At 30.4% G+C, this 24,981-nt stretch overlaps 1 protein-coding gene across 2 annotated transcripts; it reads left to right on the top strand.

Annotated features, from left to right (window-relative positions):
- The first annotated feature begins 23,072 nt into the window (after positions 1–23,072).
- LOC108331077 (probable E3 ubiquitin-protein ligase RHY1A) lies at positions 23,073–24,773 on the top strand. 2 transcript variants are annotated; one of them, XM_052876945.1, is made up of 3 exons: positions 23,073–23,416; positions 23,503–23,618; positions 24,348–24,773. In XM_052876945.1, the coding sequence occupies exons 1-3, from the start codon at positions 23,258–23,260 to the stop codon at positions 24,637–24,639; spliced, it is 567 nt and encodes a 188-aa protein (XP_052732905.1). In that variant the 5' UTR covers positions 23,073–23,257; the 3' UTR covers positions 24,640–24,773. The 2 variants fall into 2 exon arrangements, with proteins under 2 accessions (XP_052732905.1, XP_017421184.1); XM_017565695.2 differs by having other exon boundaries at positions 23,086–23,410.
- The last annotated feature ends 208 nt before the right edge of the window (positions 24,774–24,981 follow it).

The following is a 24,981-nucleotide window of genomic DNA, read 5'->3' as shown; positions in this document are numbered from 1 at the left end:
AAAGGGAAGATAGGACTGAAGTCATACAGTTTTCGTAACATGAAGACTTAATATCTTTAATTTTAAAACCAGATACTAAACATAAATTCATCTCTTAATATGAGGACGAAGTAAGAATTTAAGCCCGTTTTAGCGTATGATTTGAAAAATTAATTTAGATAATTGTTGTTTTCTACTGTAACGGAAACATAGATGAGCTTTCGGTGGGATAATGTTAGAAAGCTGAAAACAAAAATACTACACGAGACAATACATGTAACCTTTATTCTTATTCTTATAAATTAAGGTCTTAAATTATTTGCTCACAAGTGAGAATTTAATTAAAATAATCGGTAAAAATTTAAATTCATAATTGATAATAAAAAGCCAAATGTTCATATCATAAAAAAGTAAACGACTTATTCTATTATACAAAAGATAAAGAATAACACATGAATATATAATTATTTATTAATAGAAACGCATATGTATGTGTTCACTTCAATAAAAAAATATTGTTATTATATTCATAACAGTAAAAATAAATGATTTTATAATTTTGTCGTAAGTAATTTTTATTTATTTTTTATTATAAATAATTATTTTAGTTTAAAGATAGTTAGAGGTAAAAAAGATTAAATTAAAAAAATAAAATAATTGGAAAAAAGAATAAAATTGATAATGTAATTATTTTAATTTTGAAAAAATATTATTTAAAGCGTTAAATAGAAAAGAAAATGTATATATAAAAAGGGAAAAATCTTTTATATAGTGGAATAAATGTAAAGATCTTATGTATGTCTATATTAATACTAATTTTTATTATCAACATCATTATATTTGAAATTTGATTAAAGAAAAATTAATTTTTTTGTTTCTAATTTATTCTTTCTAACATTATTTATTTATATTTATTGTTCTTTTATAGCTCATTTTTGTATAATATGTTATCTATAATACTTGATCAACTACTTTTACAGTATTTAATATAATTGTAACATAATTTTTTAGTTATGGTTTGTAAATTTTTGAATACTTATATAATACAAAAAATATATTATTAATAAGAAATAATTTATTAATTTATGAGGAAATATTCCATTAAAAGAAATATAACAGTTTGAATAGTATACTAGGCAATTGAAAAGTGTTTATATGTTTTTTAATTTTGAAAAAAAATATATTTATATTAAACAATTTATATTCTGGCATGTGATTAATAGTCATTCGAGATTTTTTAATGATTATTATTTCATATTAAAATGTTTTCATAATATTATAATAATTTAGGGGGAAAAAACCTTTCATATTAAGGTTTCTCTTAAATAATTACAATCAGAAACATCGATTTCTTATCAATTTCAACATTATTTTTTATCAAATCATTACCAGTATAATTAATATTTGAGACCTATATTGAATATTAATATATAAACGAAAAGAAGATTAAAACGATTCTCCAAAATTAAGGTCTTTTGTAAAAATATATTAAATAAATTTAAAATGCTAGTGACATGAAATTTTTTAAACTAATAAATATTAATAATTAGCGATTGAAAAATAGAAATATGAAAGGAAACGTTAATAATTAACCTTCATTTCATAATAAAAATATAAAAATCATTATTAAATAAGAATTTAATAGGGGTTTTATTTGATTTTGATTTTATATTTTAAAGAATAAATTGTAAAACATAATTTTTATAAGCATTAAATTTTGTCATATGCCACTATCTTATATAGTCTAATAGATACAATTAGATTAGTTGAACATATGTAAACGTTTTGCTAATGGTTTTGTTGCAAACTTTTGTTTAAACAAATGCAAATAGTTATAGTTAGTCTAATAAGTTTTTGTTTGAATAGACAATAAATATATTTTGTTTGACAAGTCATAAGTTTTGAACATTAAAGATACCCATAAAAGTGTTTTAACCAAAATTGATAGACCTAAAAAATAATTGTACTAAGTCAATAGTTATTTGGTGAATGTTTAGCTAAAAGTGTTTGTGTCCAAACAACAATTGTAACTTAGCCAAAAATTGTTTGTGTCGAAAAATACTTGTAATTTAACCAAAAGTTATTAGATCAAAATATTCTTTGCAGCGGTTTGTACGTATGTGTTAATGGAAACTCAATAAGATTGATAAAAAATTGGTCATAGTTTGAGTTTGTTAGACTAATCAATATAAACAAAATTATCCAAATATTTATATCTTTTAACATTACATGTGGTTTATATGCATTTAATAAAAGAATGAGAGTTTTGCAAAAATTATTTTAACACAATTTTTTAAAGTGAATCTATCCTATTAAAATTGTGTTTGACAAGCTTTATAAAATGCATCTCTATAAATAGTTTTAAACTTTATCTATTTGTATTTATCAAATAAAGTTCTTAGAAAATATTTTGAACATTTTTAATACACAATTGGACCCTCTCTTTTTTTATGTATTTTGTCTATCTTTCACATTTGGTATTAGAGTTCTACCTCTAAAGTGTCAAGTGTCTTACGTTAAATGGAATATTCACATACTTGTCATAGAAAGAAACTTGATCGCTGAGGGAACATCCATCACAAGTCCCTCGACGTTTTTGAGTGGAAGACTACCATCATTTAGGATAGAGATGTGCATTAAGTCCATGCACCATCAATTATTGTTTATAAGAAACAAAGGAGACATTGTATTCAAAAGTTCAAAAGAGGATTCAACGCAAGACGAGTTTGGTTAGATGTAACCTAATATCAAATCAAGGTACACTTTAATTTGTGCTTTGTCAAAAAATAAGTATAGAAAACTTTGCTAGTTAAGAACTGCCAAAGAGATTTGAGATTTCTTAAGGATCAATTACGAAGGGAATGAAGATGTTCAACTAAGAAAATTTGTCATCCTTACGTGCCATTACAAGTCTTTCACCATGAAGGATGGTGAGACCATAGGCGAGATGCTTGGAAGAATGTAAGTTCTTCTAAACAAGTGGAAAGTTTTAGGCAATTTTCTCCAAAGATCATAGCACCCTAAAGTTGTTAGATAATGTGCCAGGGAGCCAAAGACCACCAACATCTACGAAATACAAAAACTAAAAAAGTTTAAGTGAGATGAGTTTGCAAAGGCATATATTACACTAGTTTTGGTTACAATCAATGTAAATACATCAATTACATATGCTTCGTCTTAAAAGTTGATGTAAATACTCATAAATAACTTATGTAAAATGTATTCTTTTAATAGCGAGGACTATAAATTATAAATTAGTTGCAATAATGCACACTCATCTCCACATCAATGGTGATTCGTTAGAATAAATTCAATAAGTAATAACGAACTAGTTCTTAACTAAAACACATCAACTAATTTGAATAAATATTTTCTTATTCCTATTGTGAGGTTTATTAGACATTATAACAATAATAATGTTGATGTATGTGCATTATTGCGCTTAATTTTTTAAAATACATCTTAATAAACTCAATGATAATTATTGTAGGGTTGAGAATTTACCTAGTGGGTGTGATGGTAGAATAATTGTTATGAGACATAAATAATTTTCTTAATAATATTTATGAAACAAAATGCATGTATAATGTTGTAACTTTGCTAACATGATATTGATTGACAAAGATCATAATATACTTTTTACACCTAAGTGAATAATAAAATATTTTGGTTAGAACTTTAACTAAAACATTCAATATACTTATCTTGTATAATTTTTAGTATGTTTATAGGAAATTTATAACTGAATGCCCTCATATTATCTCTTATTATTTATGTTTCAATCATTATATTCTTATTTTTCAATAAACCACTAATTGATCTTCGGATATCATTTTATGTCGCTTGTATTAAAGTCATTCTAAATATATCTCTTTTATAAATAACAATGTATAATATCTCATTCCTTAATACATATCACAATCAATTCCCTATATAATTCGATAGTATACTAAACAATACAAGATTCTTCCATCTTAAACTTTATTTATTGATGTGGTTAATATACATAGAGTACATCCACACATTATTACATTATTTGTTCCATATATAAGAAAAATATCAAATAACACTGATTTAACTTGTAAAATATGTCACCATTCAATATCTTTTAATTGAATAATATTTTTTCCAAAACTCAGTTAAATAAAAATTTCTTTCACATATATAATGTATATATACGTATACAAAAGAATTTCACTAATCCAAAATGAATTACTGTCTTATTTATATAAATTAAAGTTTATTTACTGCATACTTTCTAAATAAAATGCGAATTATTTATCATCGATTTTTAACAATTTTTAATCTCGATAATCAAGCTAGAATTTAATACTTTATGCATGATATTTTCTTATCAAACTTCTTTTTCATTAATTCTTTCATATATGTCGGAGAAAATGGTTGAATCCCAAACTTGACACATACAATACAAATCAACGAAGTCGGCAGTTGAGAATCTAAGGGTCTTGTAGGGTTAGTTATTCGTTATCTTTCTTTGGATATGGTTGTTAGCATATGTGGGATAAGGACCTTTAAAATTCGATAATAAGATCTTAGAATCCGTAAGTGTCGGTCAAAAAGAAGAAAGTGGGATATTTTTGTGGTTCTCTAAAAAGAACAAAAATTACTATTGCATGTGTGTGAAGTGAAGAAAAAAGGAGAAGACAATAGACATATCCAATGTTGTGTGTCCTCCTTACTTGAAACTATAGACAATAGAGTAAGAAATGATGACTGATTTTCCATTTATCCACCTTGACTGAGACATTAATTAAAGCTAAAATCGAAGTTGGTGAAAAAGTGTACCTAGTTTATTAGAGTTTATTAAGGTGGGGAATACGGGCATCATCATACGCGGTATTACACTTTCCACCACAACAACATTAGTACAAAAATGTCATATTTTCAGCATAAATAACAATAGAAAGATGAGATAAGATAAGACACTTGATAAACCCATGTAACCAAGAATGATTTATTAATTTATAAGTTATTACAAATGTTTCGATTATTGGGACTGAGTCACTAAACTCCTCTATAATTTGTCTTTTTACTGTCCGATCTCGCTCTAAACTCCATAATTTGGCGATGAAATGAGTCGTGAAAAAAGTGATAAATATACATGAAATATTAAACAATTATATCAAGACTAGTCAATTAAAAAATTAGTGAATGTATTTCTTTAATAAAAAATCTTATTAACAAACACAACTCTTATCATACTAGAGTATAAAAGACATATTAAAATTGAAATTTTTGGAGATGCATATCGGAGGTATAAGACGAAACACTCTTGTTCCAGTGGTTTGGTCTCTTTTCGGGCTTCGTCTCTTTTCGTGTCCAACCTACATTTGCACATGTTTTTTTTCCGACAAACGCCCCATAATGTGAGGGTCATATTTTTGTGGTATTTTTGAGTAGTTGAATCTGCATAAGACTCGCGAGATTCCGTTTAATGGAATTTAAAATAAACAAATTTTCGTGAAAGTGAAAGGAAAGAAAAAAAGAAGTGCAAATACTCAAGTTTCTCCACTTTATTTTCTTGTTATAATTTTAATTAAACCAGTTTGCTAACGTTGGGCCCAATATACTCCACAAGAAGATAAACACGATCCAACAACTCAAAGTCTTAATGATGAAGCTTTATAGTGTGCCAATGTAATGCAAACAATAGTGATAAGAATAGGAATGAGAAGGAAGAATATAATCCATGGATAAGAATGGAGTGTTTGTTGGTTCGACTATCTTATCTTTATCGTCCAAATAAAAGTTCATTCTTAAATTTATAATCACTCATTCATTATTCAAAATATTAATTAAATATTTTTTTACAAATATAACTTTATAATAGAAAACATGATATTACGATGTATTTAATGTATATTAAAAAATTATAATTATATAAATATAAAATAAAAATACTAAATAATACTTGGATAAATATTAAATAATTATAAAAAAATAAAAATAATTAAAAGATCAAAGAAAAGTTAATATAAATTTGTAAATTAAAGACGTTTTAATAATTTAAAATGAGAATAATTACATGGACTTTGATAAAACGAAAAGTAAATTTAATGGTTTTGTTCAATCTTGCATAGAAACATGTCAAAATGGTTGTTGAACACTCAACATGGTAGATTGGCAATGATAAGAATAAATGTGGATTGGTGCGGTTGTAGATGGTTGAGAATTCTTTCTCATTTGTATTGGCCATTAAAGGCTGTATATAGTAAGTTGTTTTATTTTCAGTGAAACTTGGAGTACCAAGTGAGCTAAGTTCACACACGGTGGATTTTGCAAATGTTGTTAATAATTTAGTTATACTCATGACTGAATTGAAGGATAATTTAAGATGACATAGGATAGAAGATGCTATGTTAACATTAAAGCTACTTATTAACTTTTTCTTTTTTTTAGTCATATAGCAAGTTCGTATGTATGGAGTAAATTTTTCCTCCATCAACGTCTTTTCTTATGTGGCTTATATTTGCCAACAAGTTGCTTGTAAACAACAACCTTAATAGGAGAGGAAAAAGACGGCTTAAGTATGAAGATATAATGATTGTGTTAAATTTGATGGGTTTATTTATCGTCTAACAAATAACATGTTTTCTTTAGTACATAGCACAATATGTATTTGTTTCTACCAGATGTTTTTACAATGTTTGATGTTTGTATTTTTCTTATGCATCTTCAAATATTGTCGCTTCAACTAGAATTTTATGTGTCTTTTGTACTCTAGTACGGTAAGAGTTGTGTTTGTTAATAAGATCTTTTATTAAAGAAATACATCCACTAATTTTTTAATTGACTAGTCTTGATGTAATTGTTTAATGTTTCATGTATGTCTATCACTTTTTTCACGACTCATTTTTTCTTTTATAACATGTGTCAATGGTGGACTTGTCTATTTTTGCATTTCTACTTGAAGCTTGACTTGTTACTTTGTCAATAATTTGTGCTTCATTCATGATATGATATTATTGTATGTCTTTGTCTAATATCTATTTCACATAATGTAACTAATTAAGTAAACCATGTTGGAAAAAGAGAAGATGATGAAGATCAAACTATTTTAATGATGATAAAAGCAAGTCCAAAAACTCAAACATAAAAAAGGTATTGGAAGACTTGTAGTTTAGTTTGTGTTTTAAGCTTTTGTAATAACTCTTATTATGAATAAAATGTATGTACAACTTAGTTAAGAGAGTTACAAAGCAGCTTGCACACTTGGGAAAGTTCTAAATGTTTGAAAAATGTTCTATGATAAATTCAGATTATCACATAGAGAAAACAATTTTTAGAAAAGTCTCTATGATAATCGATTATCACCTTTTGATGATCGATTATCACCTTCTGATAAACGATTATCATATTGAGAAAAAATGTTTTGAAAAGTTTATATTATAATTGATTATCAATTGAGATAATCAATTATCAACGATAGTTGCAACCAGAATCTTTAGTTTCTTGATCTAATTTTCGAAAATAAGAATCTATATAGTTTAGCTAAACCTAGTTTCAAAATAACTTTTCATTTAGAAGTTTAGAGTTATGATTGTTATAAAAACTCTCTGTGTTTGTGAAAGTAATTTTTGTAAGACCTAGTGTGGGTAGAGCGAGAACTTTCATTAAATATGTTTTTAAGTGATTGAGTGCTGCTAATGTTGATAGGAAAATTGTTCATCCTTTGTGTAACTCAAAGGAGGTATTTCATTCCTTGTGTGATTCAAGGAGGTGTTGTTCATTTATTGTGTCTTTAAGAGAGGTGTTTTCTAAACCTAAATTTTATTCTCTGAGTGTAAGTTGTGGTTATTTTAGTAATTAGTTAATCCCTCTTTAGAAAGATTAACAACTACACGTAAGGTCTTATGATCCGAATCAAATAAAATTACCTCGTATAAATATCTTTTTTCCTATACTATTTATTTTATTGTTATTATTTAAAAAGAATCAATTTTATTTGTAAAGTCACTTTATAAAAAGAGAAAAATCTTAAAAGGTACAATTTTATTAAAGAAATCAATTCACATTCTCATGGTTTTTCTTCAAACATAATTGTTCCACTGCTCCCATTCTAAGAAACCAAACTTGTTTCATTTGTTATGATCAAAACCCAGGCTGAAAAGACTTATGTTTAGATTCAATTTTGCATTTGCATTCGCTCAAAACATTTTTAATGTTTTTAGAGTTATTTGAATGAGAATAAACATATTATGCTTTGAGAACTATGCAATACATTTACCTTTTTTTTTTCTACTTTTGTTTTACTTAAACCTTAAGAGTTTGGTAAAGCTTTACATATAAACACTTAAGATTAGCTATTTTAACCTAAATTATATTTATTATAATATCCAAATAAAATACTCTAACCTATATGGTGGTGGGATTGTGTCACTTAAGGATGACAACAAAAGAATGAATTTCATTATCTCATCACCACATCCTTGAATTTAAAATTCATATGGATATGAAACTTTTGTCTCATCACAATCCCCATCAAGAAATGGGTATACTTGTACACATGCCTATGCCGAGTTCCTCTTTCTTACTATTTCAATATAATGAATTAAATTTTATAGAAAAAATTACAAAAAAAAAAAAACATGATATTATCAAATATTTAATATAAAATATTTAAAAATAAATCATAATTATATAAATTTTAAATAAGTGTAACAAATAACAATTGAATAAAAAGTAAAATATTTATATAAAATATTATGAAATCGTACATAAATAAAATTTGATAACAACCAAAATATCCAATAATTTTGAAAACGTTAATGAAATAAAATTGATAATTTAAAAATATTTTAAATGTCTCTTTACTTTCTTTCTCTAAATTATAATAAAATCTCCTTTTATATATTAATAAGGTTTAATGTCTTCGTAGGTCCCTATTTTTGTCCAGAATCTCAATTAAGTTCCCTTCTTTTTGAACGTCTCAATTGAGTCCTTATTTTGTGAAAATTGCAACAATTAGACCCTTACCGTTAAATTGGGTCTAACAACGTTAGTGTTAGGTTGATGTGGCATACTGACGTTGGTTTTTAAATGACATGGACTTCTTTAGTGTATTTTGACGTGTCTATTTTATTTTATTTAAAAAAAAACAAATTCAGAAAATGAATTAAACATTGAGAATGAACTGGGAATTCAACTTGTTTGAATTAGGGTTTGAGAAAATTTCGTTCTGCTTCTTTGTAGGTTCATACAAATTGGAAATCAATTTCAGAAATTGAAGATTGATGGCACTACCCAGCAACATATTTCCTGTTCTTCATCATCGGCGGCCTAGGACGACACCTAGAGAACCGTCGAGACGACGCCATTGGCTGTCAAAGGCGGGAGGACACAAAGGGAGAAGATGGCGATGAAGACGGCAGAGAAGTAGAAGGTTTTGATGGAGAAACAGAAATTGAAATGAGTTTGAACTGAATCGTAGTTATGATGGAGAAAAAGTTGAATCGAAGTTAAGAAAATTGAGGGATGAGAGTGGTGGTTGAACTACACAAATTACTCTGCACCTTTCTTTCTTTCTTACTTTTGGAATCGGTGCTTGAGGATTCGGGTGGTTTGAAGGAGTTTTGGTCTTGTTCTATTGCATGCCATTGTTTACAAAACATTTATTTTTTTACCCTTTGATCTTTTATATGTTGCATTATAACCTCTGCAAAAATTGTGTGTAATTGCCTTTTAATCGATTAAATGTTGTTGCAAGCTTTTGAACATGATAAATGAGAAACTCTTATATTTAAATGTTGTAATTCGAGTATTTAGACGAGGATAATATTTTGTATAATCTCACTGTTAAATTTTCAGTAATGTGTTTGGAATACTAGCATTTCCCAGAACAATGAATATGGAAGATTAAGATCATATTTTGAGGGAGTCATGATGAACATTGTATAACCGCAATGTGTTGCTGCTGCCACAGTGGTGATATAGGACCACGTTGTTAGTGCATCAGTTGTTGACAAACTATTTCAGATTAAATGAATGTCTATAGATGCAATCTGTAATTGTGGTAGTACAATAAATAAGCTCATTCGACTAATATCATGATGATATAAGACCTGTGATCCAAATATGATGATAAAGAAAGGTATAAAGTAACTTTAGAGGATATACAAAATAAAAAGTTGTGAAAGGAATCATACATAAACATTCTTAAACCTGATTGCAGGGTTTTCATTAATTCTTTTCTTGCTCAAACCACTGTAAAAGACTAAAAAGTTTTCTTCATCGACGAGACCATCATCATCATAAACACATCTTTAAAAACTTTAGTTATTTCATTTAATTCTCTAAATTAAACTAATTATTGTTATTAAATATTTTAGTTCCTGGCTTTATATTTTGAAACTAGTAAAGTTTTCTTCCCTCTACAACCTAATAAAACCAGTAAAAATAATAAATCACCAACTCTGTCAGCACCAATCACAAACACTTACTATCAAATTTGTCTTTTAAAATTAAAAAAATTAGGAAAAGTTAATATAATTTTACAAAGGAGAACTTCTAAAGGGAATCAATATGAAATGCTCTGCACGAAGAAATAAGAATTTGCTAGATCAGTCAAACGAAAGCCCCATTACACGTCCAAGGTATATAAACACTTGAATTGTGTATATATAAGAATCATATGATTGCAACATGCAACATTGCACTAAGCTAGAGCACCTCAAGAACATCACCCATTTTCCTTCTGTTGAATCAGATATTATCAACCATCAATGTCACAAAGGAGTAAGTCATTTCATTTTAGGATCCCGTGGCTATTAGTACCTTATGAATCCTTCAGAGCCATTTCCTCCTTCATGAAAAATCTCTCAAATCGCAAGACCAATTCTCAAAGCTACCGTCCGTCCTCATCTTCTATTCGCAATTCAATCTGCAGAAAACCAAATCAAGACCAGCAGAAACTCTAGAATCCCAAATCGTATCGCCATCACGATTTAACCTACAATACCCTCGCACATCCAAAATCCCCAAATTCAAACCCCAATTTCCATCTTCTCCCTTTGTATCCTCCCGCCTTTGACAGCCAATGACGTGGTCTCGACAGTTCTCTGGGTGCTGTCGTAGGCAGCCAGTGATGAAGGACAGGAAATATGTTGCTGGGTAGTGCCATCAATCCCCAATTTCTGAAATTGATTTCCAATTTGTATGAACCCTACAAAGAAGCAGAACAAAATTTTCTCAATCACTGATTCGAACAAGTTGAATTCCCAATTCATTCCCGAAGTTTAATTCATTTTTCTGAATTTATTTTTTAAAAAATAAAATAAAATAGACACGTCAAAATACACTAAAGAAGTCCACGTCATTTAAAAACCAACGTCATTATGCCACATCAACCTAACATTAATGGTGTTAGACCCAATTTAACGGTAAGGGTCTAATTGTTGCAATTTTCACAAAATAAGGACTCAATTGAAACGCCAAAAAATAAAAGGACTTAATTGAGATTCTGGACGAAAATAGGAACCTACGAAGACATTAAACCTATTAACAAAGATTACAATACAATATTAAATGAAAGTATATATATAAACAAAATTAAAATAATAATAATTTGAATTAGACATAAATTTTCATTTTTTTTAATTTTATGACAATAACATTAAATTATTATATTATACTAAATAAACGTCTTTATATAATTGTGATGATAAAATTACATTTATGAAAATAAGTTAGAAAATAAAAATAACTATATAAAAATTATTAAAAAGAATATTATACATGATAAAAAAACAACAAATAAAAATAATAAAAATAAGTTAAAATGATCATATTGATGGCTTATAAACTATGTGATACATTGTTAAACAAAGTTACACAATAAAAAATATGTGTAATCCATATCTATATATATAGAGAGGATACACCTCTCTAATATCCTCTTTGTTTTTTCAATTTTATCCTTTCAAATTATTACTTTTTAAATTCAAATAATTCAGAATAAAAAAGAATATTTTTTATTTTTATCATTTTAATAACTACTTTTTTTTAATTCAAATAATTACTCATGATAAAATAATTATTTACTCTTTTAGCGAATCACTTTTTCAAATTTAAATAATTACTCATACTAAATATATAATTATAAATAAAGAGATACACCTCTTTGGTTTCCTGTTTTGTTTTTCCAATTGTACTCTCTTAATTGGAAACTTTTTAAATTTAAATAATAATTCATAATAAAAAACTATTACTTTTTTTAATTCAAAAATTTACTCATTATAAAAAAATTATTTACTCTTTTATCAACACTTTTTCAAATTTAAATAATTACTCATAAAAAATTATTTACCCAATATTATTTATAATATTCTTTATTTCAATAACTGATATTTATTTAATCTATAGCTATATCTATAATTTTTTTTAATTTTATCTTTTTAATTACTAATTTCAAAATTTAAATAATTTTTAAATATTTAAAAATACGCACGATAAAGTGTTTACGCTAGTTAAGGGATAATGGAGATTGTTTGAGCAAAACAAAAAGTTGTACAGATAAAACAAAAATTAATGATGAAAAAGAATAAAAATAAGTTTGTTTTTTAAATTATAGAAGATTTCACATGATTAAACACTTGAAATTGAAAGAGTCAAATATTTTCATGTGAAAAAAATAAACAATAAAAAAAATACTAAAAAGGAATAGAAATAAAGAAATGCGAAACCTAAAAATTCTTTGATTAACGAAAAATGATAATACACGGTTTGGACATAGCTACATAAATAAAAAATGTGTAATCAAGATTATGATAAAAGGAAAAACATACCGGAGATATGAGTGAATTTTGTAAATATAGAATAAGTCTTATAAGAGAAGAAAGGTTACAAAACTAAATACTAAGAGAATTATATATATATATATATATATATATATATATATATATATATATAAGTCTTTTAGATTATCTAATAAATTAAGAATATTTTAGTAATTTAATAACAACAACATAAAATGGGATGGATATTGGGATGAGTATATAAAGGGGATGGAGCGGATCACTCATCCTTATTTTTATACCCCCAATTAAAAATAAGGTATTATCCATATTAATATTTGTACTTATTTAATCACTACTGTAAAAAAAAAAATTGACGTGTGTTATTTTCGACATTCAATGTTCAATCCAGATTCGACTTCTTAGTGGAAGACATCAATTTTGATGTCGGATCCCCTTCTCGGAAGTCGGATCCCCTTCCTAGACATCTGGACTTAGGGGAATCGATCTCTATACCTTATTTGACGTCGAAGACCCATTTAACCGACTTCTATAATGACGTTTTATTTACAAAATTACCACCGGTAATTTTTTAGGTTAAATTTTCTTTTATTAGACGTTAAACGCGTAACGTTAAATGTTATTTCTGCACTAGTGAATACTAAGATTCTCTATCAAAACGAGAATAAATTTAGGAAATACTCACGGAAAGGAATTTATTTGCTATTAAGAGAGCAAGGGATTCTAGAGAGAAGAGAGTATAAACTGATACGTAATCATTTTTTTTAATTGTGTTAATACCAATTTATTGAAAAAGTTCATATATGACTTTATTTAAAATAGTTCATATATGACTTTATTTAAAAAATATAAGAACTAAATTGTGTTAAAAAAGTATAAAAAAATAAATTATAAATATAAAATAATAACAAAAATTGTAAGGACCTGAAAAATGGGCCAAGAGCAGTTGGGCCTTCTGTTGAGGCAGCCAAGCCCGTAAGACTAAGGGCATTATGACCTTAGAAACGACTTTCAGATCTGAGTTCATTAGCCAATTTTCCCTTCTTTCTCTAGAACTCTTATTTTCCCTAACCTTGCTCTGTCTTCTCTCTACCATTCCCTCGCATCCAAGGTAAGGGGAGTTAGATATTGTTTTCAATTTGCTTACAGTATTTGTATGTATGTTAAATTCCTTAATGGGTGTGCTGTTTGGTTTGCTTGTTTAAGCTCTAAAGTAAGTGAGTCATACATGTTGATGTGTGTGATGTATGAAATTGTAGCGTGAGGTCTGTAAACTGAATTGGTTGAATCTAGTTGCTATAATTGGGCGTGTTGGAAGTTCTTGGAGTGATAAATCTGTTATAGCTTGAATGAAATGGAAAGTTAAGTGAAATTTTGGTATTTTAGGGCAAATTGGGGGAAGTGAGGTAGTGATTTTGGGCATTTTGGGCCTAAAGCGCAATTGGGTTGTTGGGGCAGTCTTAGCTAGTGTATTGTGACTTGTTTGAGTCACTAAATTAATCAAAATAGGTGCAAAGCAGTAGGATTGGCTTTTGGATCCCTAAGTTGGGAAAATTGGTGTTTTAGAGTTGAAATTGAGTCTTAATCACTTTAGAATGGTAGTAGGAATGTTTAGAGTCATTTAGATAAGTTTAATTAAGTATAAAACAAGAATTAAGGGTGTTAGAAGTTAGTAAAAATGGTTAGGAATGGTTATGTTAGGTGTTGTTCATAATTCTGCAGAAATTCTGCAGAGTTATGCAGTTTCGCCGAAAGTGAACTGATAATCGTTCGGCCATGCGCTGTTGAGCGTTCGGTCTTGATAGTGTTCGGTCTTAGGTAGCGTTCGGTCTTGATAGTGCTCGGTCTCAGATAGCGTTCGGTCTCTCAGGTAGCGTTCGGTCTCTCAGGTAGCGTTCGGTCTTAGTGGATGGTCTTAAGTAGCGTTCGATCTTAGTGGGTGGTCTTGGTAGCGTTCGGTCTTAGTGGATAGTCTTAAGTAGTGTTCGGCCACTTCTTCAATCTTACCTTTATGGACCGTTCGGTCCTGTCTTTGGGAAGAGAGATATCGTTCGGTCTCCACCATTCACAGGGTGTTCGGTCTTGCTCATTATGTGTTGATGTTTTCCATTCGGCCTATATTCCTATTTATTCCAGTATGCTATTTTACTTAATTGTTCCAGTTGCTTTAAGGGCTTATGTGTGCATTATCATGTTGGTGTTAAAGTGAAAAGTATCAGTATTGGACGTAACTTCATGATCCTCAAGGGGGGATACATGGTGGTGCCCTCAGTGTTTAGAATGATTTGCATGGTAGCTCAGTCTTAGAGGTTATCCTGAAACTACAATGGTCAATCATTCTCAAGTAGAGAGGATTGAATCATGTCGTGAGTAGTAGCAGGAGGTCCTAGTCTTGGGTGCTTCCAGTATGGCCCAAGGTGAGTGATAACGGACTAACCTCGTGAGTGTGGTAGGGTGAAACCCATTGACAATGACTTTGCAAAGTAGTAGAGGCCACCACGAGTGGATAACCCGCCATAGCTCGACAATCATTCTAAGTCCGGACGAGTCAAGTTTAAGTGCAACAAGTCACGTGGGTGTAATGTATTGTATCTGTCTTTGATTGCATATTGTCTGTGATTGCTATAACATGATTTTTATATCTAGTTCACCCTTGCTTGTGTGTTTGTGTTTGCTTGGGTATGCTTTCTTTTGCAATGATCATCCACTTGGATGTGAGCAGAGATGGATGAGGTGCCTCTAGAGTAGGCTTTGGAGGGAGACGATGTTGCTGCTTAGTCTCCTTAAGATTCTCTTAGTATTTCTTGTATTTTGAATTACTATTTAGTTGTTGAGAATTTTCCCGGTGATTCCTATCCTTCTGAAATACTCTAATTGTGTTTAAGTTTTAAATCATGTCTCATTTTGGGATGACTGTAAGCTTAACAACTTTATTTACAGTCTACTCTAACTGTTCTCTTTTATATAAATGTGGACTTACTATGTTATATGATTCTATATAATCTGAAATGTTACAAAAATAATTAAACCTAATTTTATTAAGAATTAAATATGTTTTCAGATCTTAAATTTTGACGTGAAATTAAAATTTGTCATTCAAAATTTTGATACATTTTGATCCTTAAACTTTAAAAATGAATAAATATAATAATTTTAACTCAATTATGTCAAAAAAATTTCACGTGTCAATCACGTTTTCCGGGTTGATTGAGAATGTGTCAAAAACAACTCAAATTCTAATATGAGATACATTTGACACATAAAAACATTTAACATAATTGAGTTAAAAAGGACTATTTACATTATTTTTTATTTTTTAAGTTTGACAAAATATATCAAAGTTTAATAAATTACTATGATTAGACTCTCTTGATAGTATAATATAGAATTTTATCAAATAGTTTATATTTATGTATTTAACATTGATAAGCATTGAAAGAAAAGGTTAATTTGATGTATGTACTTATTTAAACGAGAGGTAAAAGTTTTGCAAAGAATTTCTTAAAGAAACATGTCTATTGCATAACATATATTTGTCTTATTTTGATAATTTCTTTTAATGTTTTACTTGATAAGTTCCTTGTAAAATATATCGGTGTGTTTATACAAACACGAACACTATCATTAAACATAATATACGGAATAAAGGGTAAGATTATGACACATGAAAATATCATCCAAATCCTATAATAATTGAACTTTTTATATTTACATTACACTGAATTAATTCTGCTATAGTGCTGTATCATATTCGAATCTAATTTTATTAAACTTTTCTAATATTCACCATTTCCAACCTCAAGGATGTGACGTGACGGGGATCAATCTTTGTCCTTATCCTTTAAAACGTATTTGAGGGAATAATAGAGGCTGTGAATGGTGAGTCTGTGTAAATAACAAAGAGATCACATCCATTTTGTTTTCTTTATCCCTTCACTTAGTTTTTGACTCGACAAAACCAAGTGGAGGACCTATTCTGATATCTTATCAATAGATTCGAGTCAATATTTGTTTTCACAATTTTATTTTGTTTTTGTCAAAATGTCATTCCTTTTTATTGTATGCTATTCAATCAAAACTTCAAAGCAATACAAATAGGTTTCGTGACATTAGGTAGGAAAAAATTCAATACTATTGATGGAAAAAAAACGCTTGAAACAAGATGAATATAATTTACAAGAGTTAAAATCCCAAAAAAAAATAAAAAAAATCATAACCGTTATTTAATCACGATAAAAATGAAATTTTTTACAATATATATTCTTATAACAATGTTTAAAGCATATTCAAACATCTAAAGCTATGAATTTAAAATTTATTATATAATTAATACCGTTCACTGTATTATTTATTTTAAGTAATGTAAGACTTTTTAGGATGTATTATTTTTATCAATTTAATAATTTTACCATGATTAAAATAAATATATATTTCTTTTATTTTCATTGTCTATACCATCAATCATACTCTATTATCATAAAAAAGTATACTCACTTAAAATTAACCAATTTCAAGAATTTTCTTTTAGTTCACATCAATACTTATATATAAGCACCATATACCTTACATCAGTGTTAGTCTATGTCTGTGCAAAAACACCACACACCTACATCAATGCTAATAAAGTTGCGTATAAATCACCATATCATGCATCAATATTAGTCTATGTCCATGTATAACTATTGCTAGTAAAAGACTCATCCTAACATTCACAGCTAACATTGGTTCTCCCTGTAGCTCGCTAGAAACGTTGCAATCACTAGAGTAGCATTGGACTTCCCTACATCTCGCTAGAAGCACATCAGTCCCCGCTGCTCCACTGTCAACCTTCATCGAACACTACGTAAGTCACCACAAGCTCCACTACGAAAAGCTTTGTAGATCCACCATTGCACCTCGTCAGACCTCCAAGAGCTCAGCTACATATTCACTGCACCAATACGACAACATCTTCAGTGATAACAACCCTTCCATCAAATTTCTCTATGTCACATTTGACAACATTTGCAAATGTCATTGTAAATTCAACAACCAAGAATGATTATCCAACAACAAGGAATTAATCTTTTGTGGTGTGGAAGATTAGACTAAACTACAACCAATGAAGCATACTAAAAATATCTTATCGAACCATAAGTTCTTGATATCACTCTAATGGAAGAAAAGTATTATGGAGAACATCAACATCTTTATTCCCGAGAATTACCCTACTAATAGAGAAATAAGATTAACATAATAATATAATATGGAAACTCCAAAATCAGAAAAAACTATGACAGTTGTCTAATGACAACTAAAATCTAAAAATTTGTACAATACATAGACAACTCTCTCATGCTCACCTCACAACACTGTATTATAAAAGTATAAAAAAAAAATCAAATACAAGCTTAAAGTTTTTTTTTAACTAAAACATCTAAAATAATAAACTTACATTCCATTATATAGTCACTATCACCCACTCTATTACTTATCTTAGGTGATGTGAGACTTTCTAATATGTATTATTTTCATCAATCAACAAATATCTCATTAAGATATTTTATAAGATAAAGGTTGTATTCATATTCAAAGATGAATTTGGAGAAGAGTGAGTAGATGAATTTAGGTGGATTTGAAGGTAAAGTTTGTGTTTTTTTCTTTTAAAAGATCTAGAGGTGAAAGTGGATGGATTTAAAAGTAAAATTGATGAAATTATATGGAAAATTTGATGAAAGTGAGAGAATAAAAACATATTTGAATATTATTATTTGTTTCGGAGTGAATGTTGTCCGATGTGTCTTTGTTGCTCCTGGCTGTCTGGGACGCTTGCTCTTCTCCAATTGTTGTTGTTCATACTCGCCAAAGGAGGGGGAGGTACCTGCAAAGATACTCCGACGCTCAAGTCATATGTGAATTGTGGAGCCTCAGCTCTCAAGAGAGTGATTATGATACTGCTCTGAAATATTATTTAGGGTCTCTAGACATAAAGAGAACGTACCTGAACTTTTGCCCTGTCATTGTATTTATAAGCAAAATAAAAATAACCACCTTATCTAAAAATGTGGTTAGTGGCTTTATAAATATCTTAACCGTTTAAGATATTTTATGTAATAAATATAATATCTAAGATATTTTATGTAATAAATATCTTACTACATAACATGCCCCCCAAGTCCGAGTTAACGGTTTCGTTTTACGGACGTGGTAACTATAGGACTTATGAGTTTGAGGGAGGCTGTATTCGTTGTGGTCTGAACGTTTCAAACCAAGGATGACCGCGCGGTTGAGTTTGAAGGACCGAAAAGATGTGAAGCCGAACGGCAAAAAAGCGGGAATAAGTGAGGCCGAACGTGAGGACCTGGATGGCCGAGCGGTAGAGGCTGTATAGCCGAAGGTCATAGGAGCTGAATGCTTGAGGCCACGGACGGTAGAGGTCGAGTGGCATGTGAGGCCGAATGATTGAAGCCAAGCGGACGAACGTCATTGAGGCCGAATGGACAACATTAATGGCGTCGAACGGCCGAATACTTGAACGCTCGTGGCTATGTATGGCCGAGCGGTTTAAATCAAAGTGCAAATACCTTTGATGCCGAACCGCCGACTGTTTGAACGCTCGTACACATGAGTTGTCGAGCGGTTGAAACCAAAGGGAGGCCGAACGGCCGATTGCTTGAACGCTCGTACACATGAAACAAAAGGGCGAACACCTTTGAGGTCGAACGGCCGACTGCTTGAACGCTCGTACACATGGATGTTCGAGCGGTTAAAACCAAAGGGCAAACACCTTTGAGGCCGAACGGCCGACTGCTTGAACGCTCGTACACATGGATGGTCGAGCGGTTGAAACCAAAGGGCGAACACCTTTGAGGCCGAACGGCTGACTGCTTGAACGCTCGTACACATGAGTTGTCGAGGGTGAGGGTCGAGTAAGGGTATACCGGGTGTTCAAGGGAGAACAGTTACCCGTGGGAGTGTATCCCGAATGTACTGGGTGTTATGTACTGGGTGTTCTTGGGCGAACAGTTACCCATGGGAGTGTATCCCGAATGTACTGGGTGTTCTTGGACGAACAGTTACCCATGGGAGTGTATCCCGTAGAACGCTCGTGGACATGGTTTGTCGAGCGGTTGATGTTCTGGGTGTTCTTGGGCGAACAACTACCAGAGGGAGTGTATCCCGTAGAACGCTCGGTTTTCTGTTGGTCGTCTACTGTGACCTGCATAAGATATACAATATATAAAAATATATAGCGTTTTAAACCTGACGGTCGAACGTCAATAGGATCGCATGGTAGAGCGGTCGTTTCGATAGATGGTCGAGCCGTAGAGGCCGAGTGGTCGAACGTCAGGGAGGCTGAGTGTTGAATGCTTTAGGTCGAGCGTTCGCGAAAAACGAATGCTGGAATGCTTGAGACGCAAATCGCCGAACGACTGAGGCGAAAGGGTGGAGGCCAGGCGGCCGAACGTCATTGAGACCTACAGCTGAACTGAGGCAAGCGGACGAATGTTATTGAGTCCGACTGGCTGATCATCACTGGGGTCGAATGGCCCAATGCTTGAGTGCTCGTATAGATGTATGGTCGAGCGGTAGAGGCCGAAAGACCGAGAGTCAATGAGGCTGAGTGGCCGAAAGCAGGAACGTTCGAGGTTGAATGTTTGAACAAATGAGACCGAATGGGCGAAAGGTTGAGCGTTCGGGAGGCCGGATGGTTGATCGCCAGGGAGGCTGGATGGCTAATGGTCAGGGAGGCCGAAGTGTCGAATGGTTAAGGCCCAGGTGCCGAACGTCAGGAGGCCGATCATGAGTATGGCCGAATGTTGGAGCGCTCGTGTTGGTGTATTGTCGAGCAGTAGAGACCGAACATCAATGGTGAGCGAAATATCGAACGCTTTAGGTCGAACGGCCGTCAGAACGAATGCTGAAACGCTTCATGCTGATTTTTTCCGAATGTCAATGAGAGTTGTTGGCCGAACGGTTGAGGCCAAGACGCTGAACGTCATTGAGGACCAATGGGCGCCAAAATGTTTCGGAGTGAATGTTGTCCGATGTGTCTTTGTTGCTCCTGGCTGTCTAGGACGCTTGCTCTTCTCCAATTGTTGTTGTTCATACTCGCCAAAGGAGGGGGAGGTAACTGCAAAGATACTCCGACGCTCAAGTCAGATGTGAATTGTGGAGCCTCAACTCTCAAGAGAGTGATTATGATACTGCTCTGAAATATTATTTAGGGTCTCTAAACATAAAGAGAACGTACCTGAACTTTTGCCCTGTCATTGTATTTATAAGCAAAATAAAAATAATCACCTTACCTAAAAATGTGGTTAGTGCCTTTATAAATATTTTAACCGTTTAAGATATTTTATGTAATAAATATAATATCTAAGATATTTTATGTAATAAATATCTTACTACAAAACATTATTATTATTATTATATATACGCAATGTTCAAACACATTCAATATCTAAAAGCTTCTCCTTGCACTTCCACCAATTTCTTCCTCCATCTCTAAATTTTATGAAAATCTCAAACGTGCCCTTTGTAAAAATAAAAGTTAATATAAAAGTAAAACGTGCCCTTTGTAAAAATAAAAGTTAATATAAAAGTAAATTTTCTCTCTCTTTATTTCAAAACCAATATAAAAAGGTTTCTTCAATTTAAAAAAATCACTTTTTATATCAGTTCTAGGTCTTATACACAAAATCTTCTCCAGTGTTACAAAAATGTTATTACATAACTTTTTATACCACTTCTGACTCCAAACCAATGTAAAAGATTTCATATTATTTATAAAATTCACATCGTCTCTACTTTTATATATAGTTATAAAAAATCTATTAGTGATCGTAAAAATTTAAAAGTTGATCAACATTCGCCTCTTTTAAGAAAAAAACATAACAAACAGCCGTGATTGTGCTCAACACATCAAATTACTCCTCTTTCTCCTTTTATAATAACCCTTGATCAAAACCTCTCATGCTATTGTTGGAAATCACATAACAGAAAAACAATTTTAAATAAAACACACTTACAACTAAGATATAAATTTAAATAAAAACACATAAAAGAATTTAATATGTTTCGGTATTTAAAGTTTATATCCACGTATATTCAACAAAAATATTATAATTCAACATACCATCTTTTTAATGAAAACTACGAATCCTCATGTGATAAAAACTACAAAACTTTTTCATTTTGTAGCAGAAATGCAAAGCCGAGTAAAAAAATATATGCCTCCCACACTTCATATTAATCCTTTAATTAATATGTTCCATTTAACAATATGAAAATAAAGTATGAGTACTAAGAAAAAGTAATAAAAGATAAATAAAATTTCTCTTTTATCTTTAAGAAATAAGAAAATCTCTGTCATAATTAAATAAAAAATCTGATCATGTTATATAAGAAAAAGATCTCACACCTTCAACATTAATTATATATTAATTTTATTTTTCTAAAGGAACACATTATTATTACTAAATATTAAACATGTAGTCAATTACTTTAACTATTAATTAAATTTAAACAAAATTAATAAAACTAAAATTTTTATGTAAAAAATATAATTTTTTATTGTGCTAAAATAAATATATTCATATTTATTATACTTACTATTTATCCGAAAATTATTTAAAATTTGAAAAAAGTTAAGTGTGAAAATACAAAAATTTATAAATTGAAAGAAATAGAAGTAGTTAGAAACATCGGATTTTACAGTACTCTCAATAAAATACTATTTTCAGTGTTCATGTATTGGAGATTTCAGTAGAACGCATAATAAAAAATAATTTCTGAAAATGTTAGATTCTAGACATATTTCAAAGTGTCCTATCAAACATAGAAATATCACATTCTAACGTAAGACTTCTGAAAACTTCAAAAATCTTCCAATAGATAACTTTTGTAGGTTAGAATAAAATTTTTCATAACATACTTTTCGTACATTCTTCTTTTCTGTATCTTTTATTATCGATTGAAATACATTAACTATCATAAAATTATGTAACTTTTTTTTTTTAATTTGACGAGTTCTGTTCTGCTCATCATTTATGTAAAAGATTTAATCAAGGTAAATGTTTTTTAAATAATAAAATTATTTATTAAAATAAGTAAAGAAAACGACTTATTTCAAAATTAAACATATAAGACAAACATATAAAATAAAATAAGAAATCTACCAATAAAGAAATTGATTTTAAGAATAATTTCAAATAAAGTGTCCAAGTAGTGATGAAATATGTCAAAGTTGGAGCCTAATTTTGTCTTTCAAGTTATCGCAGAAAGTAATGGCGTAGGGCAACAGCTGTGCCATACCAACTACTCAATTTTGGCTTTAACAAATAAAATCAGTGTGCTTTCCAAATCAAACCATCTTTTCCACTTTCATAATTCTCTTTCTATTCCTCTGTCAGCAAGCACTAGCAGGAACAGGACAAACCATGATTCAAGAAATTGTAGAACAAGTTCATGACATAAGACGCAAGACACAATGTATTAAACTTCATAGTTTGTTGTGAGCATCCATGGCTGGAATGCTTCCAGGAGTTGAATGTGCACGAAGAAGAAGATTCCATAGTTGCTTGGATTCAAACTCAACTTCTTTAGCTTCACATGTATCCACAAGGCGCTCTTCTTTTGGTTTGTATGCAAGTAACTTTTCCTTGTCCACTTCACAGGTGTGTGTATGTACCTAATATCCCTCAATTCCCCTTTCATTTATAAGCACATTTTTATCATTACTTTTCTTCCTGAATTTCAATGGAAACAGCAAAGAGGCATGTTATACCATACACACCCAGATGAGGATATGGCAGGAGCTGCCAGAGAAGCCAGACAGAGATTGGATGACAAGTTCAGAGCACAAAGGATGTCAGATAACAAAAGGTATACAAAAGAAAATCATGAAAAAAAGTTTTTTGCTTTTTTTTTTATGCAGATCTGATTATCTTTCTTGAAGAAGCAGAATACTGTAAAAGCATAGCCAAATCAAAGCACAAGCCTACTTCTGGTCATCTTTAAACAACAACATAGTTCCAAAAGCTTATGTCTAGAGAGATGAAGAACTAGACATTCTGCATAAAAGTGCTTTCACAATACCAGAAACTATGCAGAAAGATACTGCTAGAGAACCATCTTGCAGAAACTATAGCTATTCTGTGATCAACTATTTCAGCCTAAGCATCAAACTGCATTAGGAAAAAAAAAATTGCCTATCGAGTATAACACACCACAACAGATTTAGCAACAACTTAGCCGTGTAAAATTTTTTATAATATCAATCAATTACAAACTATCAATGGTAGGATTGTTAAAGTAGTCTTTCAATAAACTCATCATACACTACTCACTGGTTTGTGATTCTACATCTGTGTCTTTGTCTAATTGTTTGTGTTTTATGTCATGGTATGGCTACACAAGTTGTATTTCAGCTTTCTTCAGGCTCAAATAGCTCTTCTATTTAGGTTTTGGAATAGTTGGTTCATGACTAAGTTGAATTTGAGCATATCAGATATAAGATCCTACTATGCATTGTCCTCACTTCAGGCTCAAATGATTCTTGTAAGGTTTTGTGTGTTTTGTTTTGAAAACTTATTATGGTTAATGAATGAACAGGCAAAAGAGTACAACATGTGTGGAGGGTGGAAGAACAAGCATAACAGAGTTGCACACAGAGGTATATGGGTCAAAGAAAAGTGGTGCAAGGAAATTCAGTTGGAGTAGATGGAGCTGGAAGGCCTCTGAACAAGAGGACTGTGCAGTGTGCTTGGAATCATTTAGGGTCGGAGAGACACTGATCCATCTTCCTTGTGCACATAAGTTCCATGACAGATGCTTGAAACCATGGTTGGAAAATAATTCTCATTGTCCATGTTGCAGAACAACCATTCTTTCCCTCTCTCTTTAACTTTTCCCTGTCTTCCATTCTAGACTGAGTTGGATAACATGAAGTCATTTGTTTGAATATTTGAACTTCAAAGTGATTATATGTATCTAATCTACCACATTTGAAGATCAATCAATCACTCATTATTTTGGCAAGCTCCGATGAAATATCAAATCATAAAACATGTAATACATTTGACAGTAATGCCACGTTGAAGAGCATATACTTTATAATAGGTTAGTCGTACGTTTGTTTAGGAAAATCTAGGTTAAACTATAAAGTAGTTATACAGAATTAAACTAAACTAGTTAATTTTAATAGTGAATTAAACTACATTATTTACAAGTTTAGTTTACTACTTAT

Source organism: Vigna angularis, chromosome 4, assembly GCF_016808095.1.
Source record: "Vigna angularis cultivar LongXiaoDou No.4 chromosome 4, ASM1680809v1, whole genome shotgun sequence".
NCBI lineage: Eukaryota > Viridiplantae > Streptophyta > Magnoliopsida > Fabales > Fabaceae > Vigna > Vigna angularis.
This window is presented reverse-complemented; position numbering and strand designations above follow the sequence as displayed.